At 35.6% G+C, this 18,823-nt stretch overlaps 1 protein-coding gene and 2 non-coding genes across 3 annotated transcripts; 1 reads left to right on the top strand and 2 right to left on the bottom strand.

Annotated features, from left to right (window-relative positions):
- Positions 1–7,600: 7,600 nt before the first annotated feature.
- On the bottom strand, positions 7,601–7,673 carry TRNAF-GAA (transfer RNA phenylalanine (anticodon GAA)). Its single transcript has one exon. It is a non-coding gene; the product is annotated as a tRNA-Phe (tRNA).
- An 8-nt stretch (positions 7,674–7,681) lies between these two features.
- TRNAG-GCC (transfer RNA glycine (anticodon GCC)) lies at positions 7,682–7,752 on the bottom strand. The gene has a single exon. It is a non-coding gene; the product is annotated as a tRNA-Gly (tRNA).
- A 3,531-nt stretch (positions 7,753–11,283) lies between these two features.
- On the top strand, positions 11,284–11,973 carry LOC104596657 (B3 domain-containing protein At2g36080-like). The gene has a single exon (XM_010257912.2). It carries the CDS (start codon positions 11,284–11,286, stop codon positions 11,971–11,973), a length of 690 nt encoding a protein of 229 aa, XP_010256214.1.
- Positions 11,974–18,823: the final 6,850 nt, after the last annotated feature.

Here is an 18,823-nt window from a genome sequence, read left to right as displayed (position 1 = left end):
GGTTGAGTCATGCAACTGAAACTCGGCATGATATTCCTCTCTTGGTGTTTTGCAAACCCTAGTTTTTCTTCTTATTAGAGAGATGTTCAGGAATTTGCAGTTTATGCAACAACCATCTTAACTGTTCCGGTGTCGGGAACAATGTTTTCCTTTTTATTAGTTTTTATATTCCTTTGCACCTAAGAATATCAGTAAAAACCAGATGAAACAAACAATCCATCATGGACTATCTCCTTTTTTAAGAGAAAATTCCCGGTTAGTACCTTGTGATTTGGGCTTAGTTCTACTTTGGTCCCCCAATTTTAAAATGTGACAATTTAGTACCCAAAACTTTTAAAACCTGACAATCTAGTACCTGTTGTTAAATAGTTGTTAACTAGCTGTTAAGTGGCATTTGAAAAATATATAAATACCCTTCAAGTGTTATTCAATTTTCTTTATCAACCATCTGGACATTGACAAAAAATTAACAATTTCAATCTTTGCCTTTTCCATTCAAGAAATTTAGGGTCATGTTTGAGTGGACATTCTGGCGACCCCAACTTTCTTGAATAGAAAAGGCAAGGATTTGAGACTGTTAATTTTTTGTAAATGTTTGGATGATTGATAAAGAAAACTAGATGACACTCGAAAGGTATGTGTGTCTTTTTCAAATGCCACTTAACGACTGGTTAGTAGCTAGTTAATAGTAAGTACTGGATTGTCATGTTTTGAAAGTTCGAGTGCCGAATTGTTGCATTTTAAAGTCTGGGGACCAAAGTGGCACTATGCCCAAAGTACAGGGTACTAATTGGGAATTTTCCCTTTTTTATTCCCAACTATGTTTGCCAGCAAGCCTTCAAACTACGAACTCAGGAATCTTCTCTTTTGTACTCTCTCGATGCTTCTTTTCATTTTTCTTTCGAATTCCTACTTTAGGAATCTTCTCTAATATCAGTGGTTTTGTTCATCTCTATTATGTTCCCCTCGGACAACAAACTCCAGTTACAGCTAGAATTGTAGAACTCTTAGATCTCTCCCTCTCCCTTTCGTTCTCTTCTCCGAAACTGTCGGAACTACAGAGGTCGGATGCTATAGGGGAATTGCAGTTACAACATTTCCCCTCTTCCCTCTCCCTCTTGTTCTCTTCTCTAAACTGCAGAGATCTAACCTTTGTCGGCACCTCCCAATCTCGTCAATGGCTTTGTTAACAATCCACTGTGTGTGAAGGAGGTGAGGAGAGGGAGAGTGTGAGTGTGAGAAAGCCAAAGGATAATTTTGGAATTTTTGAAAAAAAAATCGGTGATGTGATGTCATATATAAACAAGTGTGACGGACAGTTAATAGTAGGGAAGGTTTTAGACAATTGTCAAAAACAGTAGGGGTACTTTAAAATAATACTGAAACAGTAGGGGTAAAGTTAGTCAGTTTCCTAAACCTTAGGGGTAGTTTAAGAAATTTGCTCTAAAAAATATGTAGAAAATTGTCCATGCATTTAAGATTATACACTTATTATATAAAAATAATTGTGATAAACTACTACTACTATGTGAAAAGAATGTCTAACTTGTGATTAGATCAAAAGATCCAACTTCCCCGGTTATTAACAATCGTTTTTTACAAGCGGTTTAGAGGTGGAATGGACCTGAAAATCTGATAAACCGACGGGATGATCGGTTTGCCCAAGTGGATTGATTTCAAGTTGAAAACATTAGGAGATGCCTCCTAAAATAGGAATAAAGACTAGGCAAATGCGTTGAAGACTAATGAGAACTGGAGTTTTGAATGGTCAACTTAAATCTTGCCCTATGACCCCTATCTATCCAACTTTGCATAGAGGTCTTTCTAATGTTTAGAAAACTGTATTAGATCGCCAATTGAACTGGTTGAATTGTGACTCAGGCTCTTGGCAGGTTTGGTCATATGTGCTAAAAATTGAACAAAAGTTTCAATTCGGCTGATCCAATCGAAAATCTAGTGAATTGGACCCAGTTTTATTTTTTTTAGAATGTAAATATAAACTTCTAAAGGTCATAAATGCGTGCTCGATTGTTTGCTTGGGATGATCTTTTTCTGTTTTGGATAACCTTCTGTGATTTATACAATAATAAGGGGGCGAAAGTGTATTACTTCATTATTTTTTGTCAAAAAATACCTTTTCTAGCATCAAATCTTTTTATATTAAAAATTAAAAGTAGAACAAAGTATGTTATAATAGAATATAACTATGTATTTTATATTCTATGTATGTGCGTATTACATAACTATAGTTTGACCTCGACTAAACCTCTCCCTTCTCTAGGTCGATGTCTAGTTCAGTTCTCTAAGCTTCAAATAATCTGATTCTTCGTTTTGGTTGAGTTACAGGTAAATTGAACAGAGGTTTTATATCCTTGTCCATTCAACACCTGTAAATGTGATTGCACACACATACACACACACGCACACGATTTTACGAAATTTTCTAAGCTTCAAATTCAAGCTAAGTGTAAATCAGTGAATTTTTGGAGAGATAGATGGATTGGAGATAAAGTTATTGCTGATTTGGTTCCTCAAGAAAACATTGTTAACGAGGGGCTCTTAGTTAGTGATGTGATTGATCAAGATAGGAATGTTTGGAATAGATAGAAAATATGGAATCTTGTTTCATATGATATGTGGTTGAAGATCAAAACTATTTTCATCCCATCAGAGTTAAAAGATGATAAGCTAGTGTGGTGGTTTAATGCTAATGACAAATTTTTTTTTTCAAATTCCGCCTATAGATTGAAATGTAGTAATGTATTAAATCCAATAAATAGTTTTAATTGGAGTAAGAACATTTGCAATCTGAAGTACCCGCCAAAATTTCAAGTGTTTATGTTCCTATTGTTGAACAATCGACTTCCCACCAAGTCTCTTTTAAGATGTAAAGGATTCAATATTGATGGTGGATGTGATGTTTGTGGTGAGTATGAGGATGTGGATCATAATTTTAGAAATTGTTCTGTTGCAAGGAATCATTGGGGGATTATTCTCCTAACTATTCAAGGGCTTGAAGATCAAGAAAGGTCTATAAAAGATTGGTGGTTGGACCTTTTAAAGACTTTGTTGCTCAAGGAGGAATGATAAAAGGAAAAATGTGTATTCCTATTATGGCATCTTTAGAAGAATAGAAAATTGAGGGTTTTTAAAACTCTTTCGATTCCTCAATATAAGGTCATCATTGATAATGTCTTTGGCTCGCTTATGGAATTTCAAGAGTGTACAAATAAGTCAAAGGGTGAAATTTTTACCAAAGATTGTAGCTATATAAGGTGGAATCCCCCTGATTTGGGTGTGATTAAAATTAGCATTGATGCTTCTCAGATGGAGGATGATATGTGCACCATTGCGGCTCTTGCTAGGGACCACTTGGGTGCAGTTTTGGATATTAAAGCTTATAAATTGGGATTTACCTCCTTTAATAGGGCGGAAGCTTGGGCTGCTTGAGAAGCCCATAATTTGGCCTTGAATTTCAAAAAATTTCCTCTCATAATTGAGGGTGATTCCAAGATAGTGATATCTTGTCTTAACAAGTCAAGTCCGTTCTTGTGGAACCTAAGGAGAGGTGGTGGGAGGGGATCATTTACAAGCATGTCTTTCGCGAAGCAAATCATGATGTGGATTGGCTGGCCCCCCATGTCCATGAAGCCCAGTTGTCAAATGATAGCTGTGTTTCTCTGAACCTTTGTAAGCTGCCTTGGCCTTTTGCATTTATTTGTAGTAATATGTGGGGACGTGCTACCCCCCGTCTTGTGTAGCCCCTTATGTTTATTATAAAAAAAGGGTAAATTACAAAGACCCCCTATACTTTGGGGTTTGTGACAAAGACCCCCCTTGACCGTTAAGTCAAGACAATGGAATGCGTTAAATTACCAAAATACCCCATTAAACTTTTTCTGTTTTCTTTTTTTTTGCCCTTTTCTCTTAAAACCTATTTAACCTATTATTTTCCCTTTCTTTTCTTCTTTTCCCCTCCTTCACCGTAGTCTCTCATTCTTTCTCTCTCCCAACTCTCCAAAACGAAAGGATGGAGGAAACTCATTTCTCATCTTCCCTTTCTTCTCTTCTCCGTCTTCAATGCCATCGCCAATGATGCTGCGATCATGAAAAACTGAAATGCTTGATAGCCCAACAACAGATATCTGCCCATATCGCCGAGAAGATGGCCCAAATTCAAGCTCTTCCGTTCAAATTCAACCTCAAACCTTCCACTACACTCGCCCATCTCCGACGTCATTGAACAAAAAGGAGTGGAATGAAGCAAACAAGGGGGTCTTGTGGGTGGAATTTCTCCAGTTGGCTTGCTCGTAGTGTTGCAAGTGAAGGACTTGTATTTGCGGACTCACCTCCACCACCTAAGACTGGTTCAGCCACGAGTCGTGGTTTATGATGGGGTCTGTCATCTCTGTCACAGGGGTATATTATTGCTTTGTATTCCACCGTTTTCTTCCTCTTTGTTTCTCTGTTCTAATAAGCTACTCTTTCGTATTAAAGTGAAACACTCTCGATTCCGTTTATGACATTGAAAGACTTTTTGTTTTATTCTGTCTTATGTTGGTACTCGATTTTCCATCTACAAAGTTCTTTCATGTTTAACTCGTGTCATTTTTTCTTGGAAGAAACAAGAGTATCATGGAATTAGAAACCAAGCAAAAAGGAATGGAAAAGCATCATTTCATTTTTTTTTAGGGTAGAAACGACAACATCCATCCACTTAGAAACAAACAGAGGGAGTGGCGAGAAGCCATCGGCTTTCTCGTTTTTTTCCTCTTTGTTTTCTAAGGTGGAGATGAGAATATCATTCATCATTAATTCGTATATAATTTAGAAACCAACTTTTGAAGGAACGGAAGGATTAGGGAAGATGATTAGTGTTTTTCTTACAAAAGTAGTATGGGGATTAAAAAATATTATTACGGTTTTTTTGGATGGAAAATTAATGAAAGGGAGTCTGTCTCACAGTCATAGTACAGAAGGTTTTTGTCGTAAAATAAAGTATAGGGGGTTTTTGTCATAAACCCTATAGTATGGGGGGGAGGTCTTTGTAATTTACCCTAAAAAAAAAAGAAACTAAGGTACCACCATTTTGCCGAAAAAAAAAAAAAAAAAAAACACTTGGTTGACTGAGCAATTCACTCCATTGATCTGCAAACCCCTAGCAAGCCAAGTCTATCAATGATCCAACCCTGAAGTACAAATAATCTACTAACTTGGTAGGGCCGCAAATGCCATCTCTTTATTTTGATTCACGATATATAATAAAGTCAAGTCAATTTTAGTTCATTTTATAATAATATATAATATGCCAATTATTTATAGTGTGGTTCAAAGTATATGTTGGATACACAAAAATTGCATATCCAGAATTTCTAGCATACGATATTTTTATTTATTTCAAATTGATGTATTTACAAATAAGAATATTAACCTGAATATTAAAATTTTTAGATGTTAAAGGGCTCAAATTCCCAAAAATCAATACATTTCCGTCAATATGTACCGATACATTGTGATATTTTGATCCATGATTTTAAAATTTAATTTATTAATACTATTGAATATTCAATTATAATCCAAATTTGGTTCAAAACTAAATATAAATAAATTAAATTTGAGGTGTCTATATCTGATTCAATCCAATCTATTTGCAGCCCTAAACTTGCTTTGATGTACCATATAGATTTGTGATGAGTTAATTAAGTTTTAGTATTACATGATACACGCCATAGATGGATTAAGGGGTGGGGACATAACAATGTGCCTGTTATGTGTGTTTTATCTCATACCTCTTTGCCTATAGTTTTAGTATTATGATGGATGCCTCTATGCCTATAGCTTTATTTTGAGTATTCAATAAGTTTCATTTGTTTGCAGTGCGAATTTGAAGTATATACAAACTTTGCACCCGATTCAGTTTTGCTTTTGTCTGTTTGAAATTATAATTTAAGGATCTATTCGGTTTGAGAGAATAGGAGTCTGGAATCAAAATCGGAATGGTTCATTCCTATTCTGAAAGTGAAAGTCTGGTTAAATGGAATGGGAATCCCATTTCTCATTTTAGGCGGAATGGGAATCCCCACGGGGGAATGCCCATTCCCCAAGGAATGTTGAAGACTAAAATGTCATACATACCTGCAATCATTGAATTGAATGTTGAAGACATTTGTAATTGCAAAGAGCTGGTGGTACATCCAACGGTTCCTCTCCCCAATTGGAGTTAATACTTACCACGTGATACTTACTACGAGACAAGATGGACCCCACTTAATATAATTTCTTTATGCATTTTTTTCTGCAAATGGCATTTCTTCATTTTTTTTTTTTGCAAAATTTCTACAAAATTTGAGTATTTTCATTCATTTTTTTCTGAAGTTTCTACTAAATTATTGTAATTTCTTCATTTATTGGCAGTGCAAATGTTGCACCCAAAAAAACAATGCAAAATTTGCACAGCTTCCTTCTATCTCAATTTTATTTCATAATCATCTTGCATCTTACCTCTCTTGAGATTAAAACCAACTAATTCCCCTAATAAAGCAAATATTTGGATAATGTTTTTTATTTATTTTTGTACCACCGATGTTTCTACCTGAAACGTAACGTTTTGGGCTGATCAATACAAATTGGTCAGTGATGCGAAACATGCATTTTAAGATATGTCGGCCTCAAATACGATTGTATGGGTGAATCCAAAACGTTTCAGGAAGAAATAACAATGGTGAGATTTATCAAATAAAGAAGAAACAGCAATGATGCCAAACATAAACATAAAAAATAATTGTTTGGGTTGCTAAAATTTCAAATATGTTATAATTTGGGTGTGGTTTACTGGTTTAACCTTCAAACAACATAAATTAAATCGCACTCTCATACCAAAGAATAATTGACTACGGGGCTGAAATGATAGGGGTGATGCCATATCCAAATGGCTGAAGCTCTGCTCCCCTGCCCTCACATAGTGCGCCTCACAGTCACATTCCATCTTGTATTGGAAATATCTCCGTATGAATAATAAATACAAGTATAGGATGCGGCCCAGACATGTTGTAAGCTTGGTGTGAGGTGGGCTGTGTGAAGACTAGTTCCAGACTGGATGTAGCCTAGGTGGTTATCATAATTAATATCCCTCACTGTTTTATGATGCAGCAACCTATAATCCTATACACAATGGCTGTTTGACCCCATGGCCAATAAACTTAGGATGCAAATAGATTGGATCGAATTCGAATCAAGGTATATTTAAATCAGATTCGATATCCGATCGGATCTCATAAATACTGATTTGAATTTGAATTCAATTAGAATGTTGGGTATCTAAATATGATTCAACCCAATTTATTTATGTTTTTAAAACAAATTATTAAAAAGAGAAGAAAATATAACAATTTAAATAAAGAAAAACAAAAAAAAAATTTCAACTATTTTCATCATATATATAAACTAAATAATATAAAAATTATATAAGTAAATAAATAAATAACATACGTATATATATGATTTTTTTTAAATCGAGCTCCAAGGAAGCCTGAAATCAGAGATCAAGGGACATATATCATGTTGACAAACCTCATAGAGAAAAATAAAAAAGAAAACAAAATGCGGTGAGCGTGGATCGAACACGCGACCTTCAGATCTTCAGTCTGACGCTCTCCCAACTGAGCTATCCCCGCAAAGCCATTGCACCAGCCGGGAATCGAACCCGGGTCTGTACGGTGGCAGGGTACTATTCTACCACTAGACCACTGGTGCTTGTTGATATCATCATTGTGCTCGACCTTACATAAACAAAACCTAACAGGCGAGTCTACTGACCCCTTTAATAAATAAAACAACACCATTGATTTTATTATTAAGGTTGTGTTTGGTTTGAAAAAAAAATAGGAAAAGGCAGAAAATCCTTTACAAACTTTGTATGGGTTTTCTTACATTTTCCTTTCTTTCCCTACTTTTTCTTTCAAACCAAACACAGCCTAAATGTTTTCAAAGAAGCAAAACACGGTCCACCAAAATCACTAAAAATCAACCCCAGCCGAAGCTCACAATTCAATAAAAAATAAAATAAAAACAGTTATGGATGCCACTGCTCTACTGCTTTTATTCTCAGTTAAGCAAAGCATGAATGACAAGTATAACAGTTTTAAGTCTGATAAATCAATGCTGTAGGGGGTCTGAAATGTCGGGAAAATTCATTTTTTTGAGGAAAACAAAAGGATTAAGAGCAATGCAAAACATTTGATCACAATAGATCAATCGGTTGATCTTCACAGCAGTAACATCAAACCGGCAAGTTCTTTGATATATTTTTTTTTTCCTGGGTAAATCCTTTTTTTTTTCTATAAACTTTTATTGGGTAAATCTATGTGATGGAAATGTATGACACCATAAAAGCTTTCACTAATCAAAACCCCTATAAATTTTGATGAAAGACATCTGACTGTTTACCATTTTTATAAGGTTCAAAATTTTATTATATATCAAGCCGTATTGTCCAATACGTATGATATCAACCCGTTACGTATCATATCAATGGATCATCATTATACCAAATACAGGTATTTCGGACATTGGACCTATTTTAGGGGGTAGATAAGTCAGAAACTTATCCCCTGACGCTTTTTTTTTTTTGAAAAAAAAAACTACACAAAAAATATAGGTGCATGGTACAAAGTTTCGATACACCCCTTGTGCCATATCCGAGTGTATTGATATTATGTGATGTTGTATGATCCAATATGTGCTGAACCGAACATGCAATAGATGAGGTCCTGCCAATTGGACATAGTCGAGGCAAAAGGATGTAGTCGTGCATCGAAGAGCTTTTGCAAATAGGTAAAGAATTAGTCAATTGGTTAATTCAGGTTTTTTTGGTGTTTTGGAGTGATTGAAATGATTTGATCGATTGTTTAGAGTAAATTAGGGGTTCATGTGGCGAATCATGCAAAAATTGAGCGTTGACAATAGATATAGAGTTTAATGTCTATTTGGTTCATAAGAATAGGGGTCTAGAATCATAATGGGACAGGTAGGGGTGGCAATTTTTCACCCAACCTATTCAGAATCTAACCCGCCCATTTACTTGGCGGGTTGTGTGATCAACCCATCACCCAACCCACCCATTTAAATGGGTTGGGATGTGGATAACGGTTGGATTAACCATTACAAACATAAGTATTAATTTCTTAGCCTTTTTTTTATTTTCTTCATTTGAATTAAATAATTTATAATTAATGCATTAATTTTCTATTAATTGTTGCCTAAATTTAGTTTTGTCTAGAATCAACAAAATTCACCCAACATAAATCCAAATCAATTTCACCCAAGTCTGGTCCAAATATTATTCACACAGCCCAGCCCGACCAGACACAAGCTGATCCTGGTCGACCTAAATCCGAAGTGGGTCGGGCCGGGTGTGGTCCCGACCGGACTAAATCCGATCTATTCGGGTCTGGTTTGACTAAATAATGCATGTAATGTGATTTGAACCTTCACCACTTGTGTAAATAACAACTACTATTACCATTAAGCTATAACCAACTTATTTATTATGATGGAGTTAGTTTTTTGTTTTAAGTACATAAATATAAGATTAATGGGTTTGGGCGGGTTAGATTGGGTTGAACCCAACCCATTTAATTTTACATAATTGGGTCGTTAACGGGTTGGCGGGTTAAATGGGTTGAGTTGAAACTCAACGCAACCTGTCCAATTGCCACCACTAGGGACAGGACACTTGCCTCCCTTGGGAATGAGAATTCATTCCAACCAATTATGATTTCTGTTTAAACCAAATAGGTGAGGAAATAGACCATCCAACTTTAAACCAAATGGACCCTTAGTGTGTTTGCTTTACACCTTTAGGGAGGCTAATAACTCATTTCCCAAACGTTAGAAACCAAAATATTCAAAAATATTATTTATGAGAACTTAAGGTGTTAACTAATTAAATCTGAAGATTATGATCTCATCTAATAATCGACTAGTTATGGTAAATAGTTGACTAGTTAGTCATCTTGATTCAACTAGTTAATTTAACCAATTGACTACTAGGAGCGAAAAATCTCTAATAACATGATTGTAATGGTCATATTAGATCTCCAATAGCTTTCCCTCTTTTGGGATGGCTCAAAATCACTTGGTAATCATCTATAAACTTCTCCTAATAGGGAAACAAGATGGGCTATGGTTTCAAACAGTCATTTTTGAATGTTTGAGTCCTCGATATAAAGTTTTGGAAAAAAAACAAGCTTGAATAGGGAATTTAGTGCAATATCTTGACCTATCTTGATAAAAAAAGAGAGAAATAAGAAGGAAAACTTGAGGAAATCAAAACATTTATTATTTCAAACCCCATTGAGTTGAAAAAAAGAGAAAAACCATTGAACTTAAGTGATTATGTGCATGAAACCGAATCCCAGTTCTCATTCCTGTCTAAACGAAATAAGTGGGGAAATAGACCATCCAACCGTAAACCAAATGGACCCTTAGTATTTTTGCTTTAGCTTCGTTGTTTCCTTCGGCTTTTCCTATTGCTAGTGCATGGTAAAGGTTTGCTACCTGGAGAACTAATTACTGTTTACGATCTGTTCTTAGCTTCTAACTGGTTCTGTCTGATTCCATTGGTTTGATTCTCTACGGGTGGCAGTTTGTTTGAAGAACTAATTCTTCCTTCACTCCAAGAACACTCTCCAATCGATCGTTGAACAATCACAGTCCAACTACGACTAGGGCTTCTATGAAATCTTGTTCAAGACAACTGGGTCCCACTTGATGCGTCATCAAACGTTCTAAATAGTATCCTAGACGAATCAAACATGTTTAGGAATTCCAACTCGGATTCAGTCTTCACAACACACAGTCACTTGCAACCGTGTATTGGGAATATCTCTTTACTTGTATATTTTTATTGCGAGACTGAATCCGATCTCTAAGGAATTCAGTGTCGATGGCAGCGTTCAAGTCCCTCTCCACATGCATTTCTATTCCGAACTAAACTCTGTCTCTGCAACTATTTGATCAAGTCCAGTTATAAATAATAGTGCAAATCTCTCATCTCTCCTGCAATCAAATTCCTCTCTCTCTCTCTTGCATCTACGAGTTGGAAGGTAGTAGAGAAAGAAAGTGAGAAAGAAAAGATTTTTATTACTCCAAGGAAGAGAGCATTAATTAATTCAGAGTACAGGTTAGTTTAATCTTCTGCTTTTGTTACCAAATCTGATTATTTGTTTTTGACATATAGCTTTCAATTTCAATTGCTGGTGATGTAACTACTGCAGGGATTTCATGGGTGATGATCAGGGAGAAACACCCAAACATGCTGCTGCAGTAAGGGATGATCAGACGCCCAAAAGCCTAGCCCCACTTCCATTGCCAAGTACTGAAAGTTCAAACATTGCAGAAACTGACGCAAGACCACCAAGGCGTGAAGAGCTTCTCTTTCATAAGATCTTGTATCAGAGTGATGTAGGCCGCTTCAACAGGCTTGTCATCCCAAGACATCTGGCTGAGGCCCATTTTCCTTCTCTGAAGAATGGAAGTAATGGATATAACAAGGAGATGCTACAGCTCGCTGACAGACAAAATCGAACATGGGAGGTGAAATTTGAGTACTGCCCCAGGAGTCAAAGCTACTCGTTCACTAAGGGATGGAAGAATTTTGTGAAAGGCCACAAGTTGCAGAAGGACTGTAAGCTCTGTTTCTATAAAATTTTCCCGCAGATGAATGCCAACCATTATGTTGTCGACTATGAGAATCCCGCCCCTGATCAGACAAGCAGATTGTCTGATCAAGACAACACACGCAAGATGAGGTATGTTCGTAGTGGTCCTAATGTTGCTAGGAGTAGACGTCCTCATGGTGATAAACATGAAGAACCACCGAGAAAGATACTAAGATTGCTTGGTAAAGACATCATATGCAGTCATCAGAATGCTGCCAACGGTGATAATGCCGAAGATGGTGGCCGGACTTAATTGCAGGGGCCTTCAAACAGGAGTTGACGATGTATAATTGTATTAGGAGTGAATATTTTATTGCATGTAGATAGTAAGTTAGACTGCTGGGCTAGCTTTTCCTTTCCTGGCTTGAAAGGTAAATCTTAATGTCAAACAACGGAATTCATTTATAACTTTAATTCAAATTCCTCGTTCGACCGAGTGGCAACATAATTATTCTTAGGGTGCAACTTGGGCGGGCCCAACCCAAGCCTGCCGGTCAGCTTACAAATTTACACAGGCTGTGTTTGGTTTTTTCATTTATTGGGTTCGGGTTTTTTAATTTTACACTCTACATATATTCCAAATTGAGCCTTATGCTGTATTTGGTTGCAATATAAATAAATTTGTACTGATGCAAAACCATGACAGTACAAATGATTTGAGTGTAAATTATAACCTATTTTTGTTTCAAATTTTAGCTTATTTTGTTTGATTACAGTACAAATGAAATAAAATAAGACATGAAGTAGAATAAAGTAAAACCCAAAACAAAATTAAATAAGAATTTGCATTTTTTATATTTGCGCTCCTATGCATTTGTACTAGTGCAAATAAATTTGCTCTGCAACCAAACACAGCCTTAAGGCCAGTTTAAAAAGAGTATAAATACAAATATAAACAGTATCAGACTGAGCCTTGACAATTTCTCAACTCAATCCAACCCCACCCCATCTGCATCCTTATTACCATACGGAAAGAGGATTCAAGCTGCTAAATACAAATGAAATCATATAAAAACACCAACTTGAATTTACCATGTCAATGGTCGGTCCAAAACAAAACATCCAAGTATACTAGTTGTCCCTACTAAGAACCAAGGTTTAAAGTATCAATATGATACATCTAATATGGGGCATTTTGTATCATATCTAAGGATCATCAAAATACTGTTTTAGTTGATTAGTGTAGAGGCAAATAAATATGAGTGTCAATGGACCAGTTTTGGGTTGGAACCCATCCAAATCAAAATCAAATTGGGCAGATTTGATATATTGCATTGGACCAATCCAGATTTAATGGTCTAAAATATTTATTGGATTGGATTGGACCTGGTCCATTTTGAATTGGACTAGTCTAAAATAGTCTAAAATATTCATCGGATTGGATTGGACTTGGTCCATCTGTAATGGACTCATACTGTACCAGATTGGATGGGAGCAAATCTGGTCCAATTGACACCCCTACAAGTAAATGGTAATGATTTAATGACATTATATAATTATATTTAACCTTTATGCCATACATCAAAACCAAAATCCAAGGCAAGAATTTATGACATGCATCAAAACCAACGCAAGCACTGAGTTAATAATAGTCTATATTTAAATGATTTGAATCTTTGAGTTTTTACGGTTAATCCTGACCATGGGTTGGTGCCAAATCCACGGGAGCTGCAAATCAGATTTTTAAAGGGGGCTGCAAAACGTCTCTCAACGAGTATCCGCATCTACAAAAAAGTAGTATCTACATCTTAGTTTGTAAATATGCATATATTTAATATTTGAATAACAAACCGCTTACCCAGGAGATGTGCCCTCACCCAAGTCTCATAACTCCATTGGCGCCATTGAAGTACACACCTGAAACACTCAGACCAGAGACGCAAAATTCACAACCAAAATCAAGCTTTTTCAGTTGAACAACTCTTCCAAAGCTTGTATTCAACATTACCATCTCCCTAGAGAAAAACCCATTTGTTCTAGATTCATCGGCATATGAGTAATCGTAGTGGCCAGTATTGTGAAGGAGAGTATGGTTGTAGGGTTGGTGTTTAACAGGGTGTGGGATGAGTTGACACGCTGTGTCGTAATAGTGAATCGGAGTGAATGTCATCAAATGGTGGATTAGAAAGGTCGAGCATGGAGTGTATTTACTACAGTTCCGACAAGCAGAGCACTTGACCCAAACGAGATTGCTGCCTGTATCGACCACAAGGAGGAGCTTCCCTCCCGAATCCTAATTCAAAGTTGAAACAACAAATTTGGCGGGGTGAGTGCCTATTGACCAAATCAGGAGTAGGGGTTGCTATCAATGTTGCTCTGCTATTTGTCTCAAGGTTGAGGATAATGAATAGTACATAAGAAGGTAATTTAGGAATTTTAAAAATATAAGTTATGTGATGTTACATGTGAATGACTTGCGAGGAAAAATAACGGTAAGGGAGGTTTTAGACAATTATCAAAAACCAGTAGGGGTACTTTAAGCGTTTGTTTGGCATCAATGTCATTGCTCCAAAAAACAGTGACACATCAATGCCACATCGGAAAAGTTTGTTTAGAATCGTTTTTCCATAAAAAAATGGTGCTCCAAGTCACGCCTTAGAAATCGAAAATGTATAGTTTGAAGCAACACTGAATTTGGAATTTTCTCAGATTGCAGCTCGTTGCTACGAACGAGGACGTGATGTGGTAGTGACGTGGAGTTCCTATAATGGGTACTAATGCTAAAAACAGACATAGAGCATTGGTACCAAATAGAAAGTGTTGTTGTTATTCCAGTACTCGAATTTTCAAAATGTGACAATATAGTACTTGTCCTTAACCAATCCATTATTTAGTTGTTAAGTGACATTTGAAAAGTTAAAAATGCCCTTAGAATGCCATCCATTTCTCTTTATCAACCATCCTAACGTTGGCAAAAAACTAAACAATCACAAATCCTAGCCTCTTCTATTAAAAAAAGTTGGTGATTGTTTAGAAGAATCTAGAATTTGGGACTCTTCATTTTATTGTCAATGTTTGGATGGTTGATAAAAAAAACTAGCGGGCTCGTGCATTATACAAGAAAATCTGAAAGATTTAATAATTTTATTTACTATTAATTAATATTAAATTAATAATAAAAATTTCTTATTAATTAATTAAAAGTATTCAAAGTTATTGTTAATATCTAAAATTTTAATAACTATATTTTCATTTAATGTTGATTTACGGAAAATAATTATTGTTAATTTAATATGAACAAATATTTTTTAATAAATTTAGTTTTTTTAATAATTTATAGTAATTTTAATAATTGTTATTATTTTTATTATTTTTAAATGAAATTTTGATTAACTTTAAATAAACAAAAATAATTACAAAAGCTAACATTTTTTATTAATTTCACTAATAATTAACAATTACATAGGAATGACAACAGGGTGGGGCACCCCATCCCTGTCTCTGCCCCTTAGTCAAGACACTCTACCCCATCCCCAGTGTCAGGCGGGTTCAAGGCAAGGCAACCACTCTTCAATGTCAGGCAAGTTCAGGGGCAAGGCACCCCACTCCTCATTAAGGATGGGGAATTCTCGAATTTCCCCACCCTGTCCCCAGCATTAGGCGGGTTCAAGAAGAGGTGTAAATCGGGTCGTGTTGGGCCAAGCCTTGGGCCAAGCCAGGCCGTGGATCGAGCTAAGCTATGAGAGGTCCATTTTTAGAAAAAAAATGAAAAATATGTTTAAATTTTTATTTCATATGATTTTTTATGTATACAATTGTTTATATATACAATTAGACCTATTCATGGGTCAGATAGCCCGACGGCCCAGCCTGACCTGATCCATTATTTTTCAAGCTTTGACAAAATTTCAGGCTCGTGGGTTCAAGCTTGAGCTTTCTCAAATAAGCCCGGCCCAATACTATTACATATATAAAAAAGTACTTATGTTATATATAATAAATATAATATACATCTGCTTTTTAAATTATTAATAAATATCAATTTACTATTATGAAATATAAATTAGTTTATTAATTTATTAAGTTATTACTAAATTAATATAATATTAGTTTATAAAAGTATACTAAAAATAATACATTTTGTGTACAGATCGGACTTTATATAAGGGCTAGGCTCGGGCTCAAGATCTAGGCCCGATGGTCGGGTCGGGTTCAAGTTCGGGCTCGTGCTTGCCATTTTCTGCTGATAAAGAGGCCCGTGTTAATTATAAAACTATGATTTTTTTACAAATTAAAATTTTATTTAATTCTGGTTTAGTATAAAAAATATATAACATTTCTATATATATTAATATAAAATTTGTTATTCAAATATTATATAGTAATATTTACCCTATTATCTCTTGTTGCATAATTAATTGGGAAAATTTCGTTTACAAAAAAGTAGTATCCGCATCTACTAAAAGGAGAGCATTCCCATTCCTTTTTAAAGAAGTGAAAGTAATTTTTTTTCTTTTAATTTGTTTTTTGGTAATACATAATACCAAGGTTTTAAAAACCAACTCGAAAACTGTACCGCTTTGACCATTGGTTTTTAGGTCAGTTGTTTGATCATATAGGCCAAATTGTTCAAGCAGTTTGATAGATTCACACACACACACAGTTATATATATATATATAAGTAAGGTGGTTAGGCTACGTACAAGGTTCTCCTTGAAGGACAAAGGAAGACCGGAGGCAGGAGGTAGGCTAAAGGTTAGGGCAAATGTGAGTGATAAGATGATCTCTTTGTTATGAGATGGACCCCTATTTATAGGGAGAGATCCCGAGGTCCCGAAAGGAAGGAGCCAAAAGCCTTTGATTCCCACTATGAAAGGGAATATTGGATTCGCTATCAGTTGTTAGGGAAGCACTACTAGGGTTTCGCCACGTGTCTTATGATCCTATTCAAGCAATAATTATCTTCAAAGAATAGTTCTTCTAAAACACAAAGGAAAAAAATTAAATAAACAATTAACTAATGAGATCTAATCGTGATTTCAAGACAAATGCACTAGCAAAACGAGCTCTCTACTCTTCCCACACCCAAGCAAATTGCAAAAGATACTCCTTGGTGTCTGAAAATGTGAAAAGAAAATGGATGAGTACAACACTCAGTAATTGACAACCCATCCCATTGGTCATATCAAGCCGGTGTGAAAAATCATTATATAATAATTGAAATCTGATAGAAAATCCTTTATTGGAAAAAAAATCAATATATATTTTATTGAAGGAAATAACAATTTGAATAGTTATAAAACAAAAATTACATATTGGAAAAAAAATATTAGAACACATAACATAGAATGTGTAACATATATAACATAATGGATTTAGAAAATAGACTACGACCACTCTAACCTTAGTGGTAAGGTCTAGAACCACATATATGCCTTATGGTGAGGGCTTGGATCAGACTAACCTATGATGTCATCATATTCATCCCCAATGGCGCGACCAAAAGCATAGTCACTTAATTTTAGAATACAGACAAATGCAACAATCCATGCATGGGTCTTAAAAACACATTTAACCATTGTAGTCAAAACATATCCAACTTGAATACCAAATATTTAGGGAAGAAAACACAATTAATCATTTCCTAAGGACAAAATTTATGAATTTATACTCCAAATGTGAACTCCCCATGACCATCTATAAGATAGAACCGAAATTAGCCCAAAAATATTACAAAATGGCTAATCATCATTCTTTGTGGATTTTATATCCAAGTTCAGTACGTTCGGAATGCCAACTTCCTAGCCATAACTTTTCACCTAGAAGTCCAAATGACGAGTTCTACCTACCATTTCAAAGATTTCACCAATAACTATAATTTGGAATCAAAATCTGGCCAAAAATGTCACCAAAGGGCTGGTTTCTAGAAGTCTAAAGTTGGATGATGTTTAGTCTATTGTAATATAAAAGCTACAAGATTGGATTAGTTAGGAACCTAATGGCATGGGGTCCTGATTAGAATCATTTTCCTTATTGAAAAGTGTCTAGAAAATGGACATCTAATGAAAAATCCTAATTATTAATTTAAAACCTCGGGATCTCTCCCTATAAAAGGAGGCATGAATCATAATGAACATACGACTCCGTCGATAGAAGCCTTTAGCCTACCCTTGCCTCCACCCTTCCTTTGTCTTTCAAGGAGACCACCACACTTAGCTTCACCACACCACTAACACTGGGCAGTTGAACCGTCGACCCATTCAAAGGTTTTTGGCCATTTTTATTTTTAATTATTTTTTTTTATTTTTTGTGAGAATGGATCGTCCATTCAAACCATCGACCGAGAAACCAATGGCCAAAACGGTTTCATTTCTGGGTCATTTTTTAAAACCATGCATGCTAGTGTAGCAACATGTTAATAGGGATGGCAGTTTCCCCATTTCCCCGATCCCCGTGGGGATCAGCCCCGAATGAGGCGAGGATAGGGATGATTTTCCCCCTACGGGGACGGGGAGAACACTCCCTTCCCTACGGGGACGTGGAGAACACTCCCCGCCCTACGGGGACCCCAATCCCTGCCCCGTGGGATCCCCACTAATATATATATATATATATATATACGTTATATATGTATATATAAACATACATCTATATATTAATATTTGTAAAAATATGGTTCAATATATTTGTTTGAATTATTTCTAATAGGATTGTAAATTTTAATTATTTCATTTTACTTTTTAAATAAAATAAACAACAAAAATAAAATAGTTAACATTGTAAAAAATTACAGGGAATGGGGATCCCTGTAAGGATGGGGATGAGGATAACTTTGTCCCTGTTAGAAGGGGCGAGGCTCCTCATCCCCGCCCCACCCCGTTGCCATTCCTACTTGTTAAGCCCGTTGCTCCCCAGTCCATGTTGATCATGGGCTGGTCAATGGTCAAGTTTTATTTCACTACCATGATCGGATGAATGCGTCTGACGACCCGATTCAAAGAAATATAATTACCTTTTTATAATAAAAACCGTCTTAAACCCTTAAACCCCTAGTCGGACGCATTTCTCCAACGAGGTAGGAGCCAAAGTTTTTCGAGTGGACAGGACTTTTAGCTTGCCATTAAATACATTATATTCAATATATAAAATATTTTATATATAAT

Source organism: Nelumbo nucifera, chromosome 1, assembly GCF_055504915.1.
Source record: "Nelumbo nucifera cultivar China Antique chromosome 1, China Antique-T2T, whole genome shotgun sequence".
Taxonomy (NCBI): domain Eukaryota; kingdom Viridiplantae; phylum Streptophyta; class Magnoliopsida; order Proteales; family Nelumbonaceae; genus Nelumbo; species Nelumbo nucifera.
The sequence above is the reverse complement of the archived record's forward strand: the minus strand, read 5'-3'. Positions and strand labels throughout refer to the sequence as shown.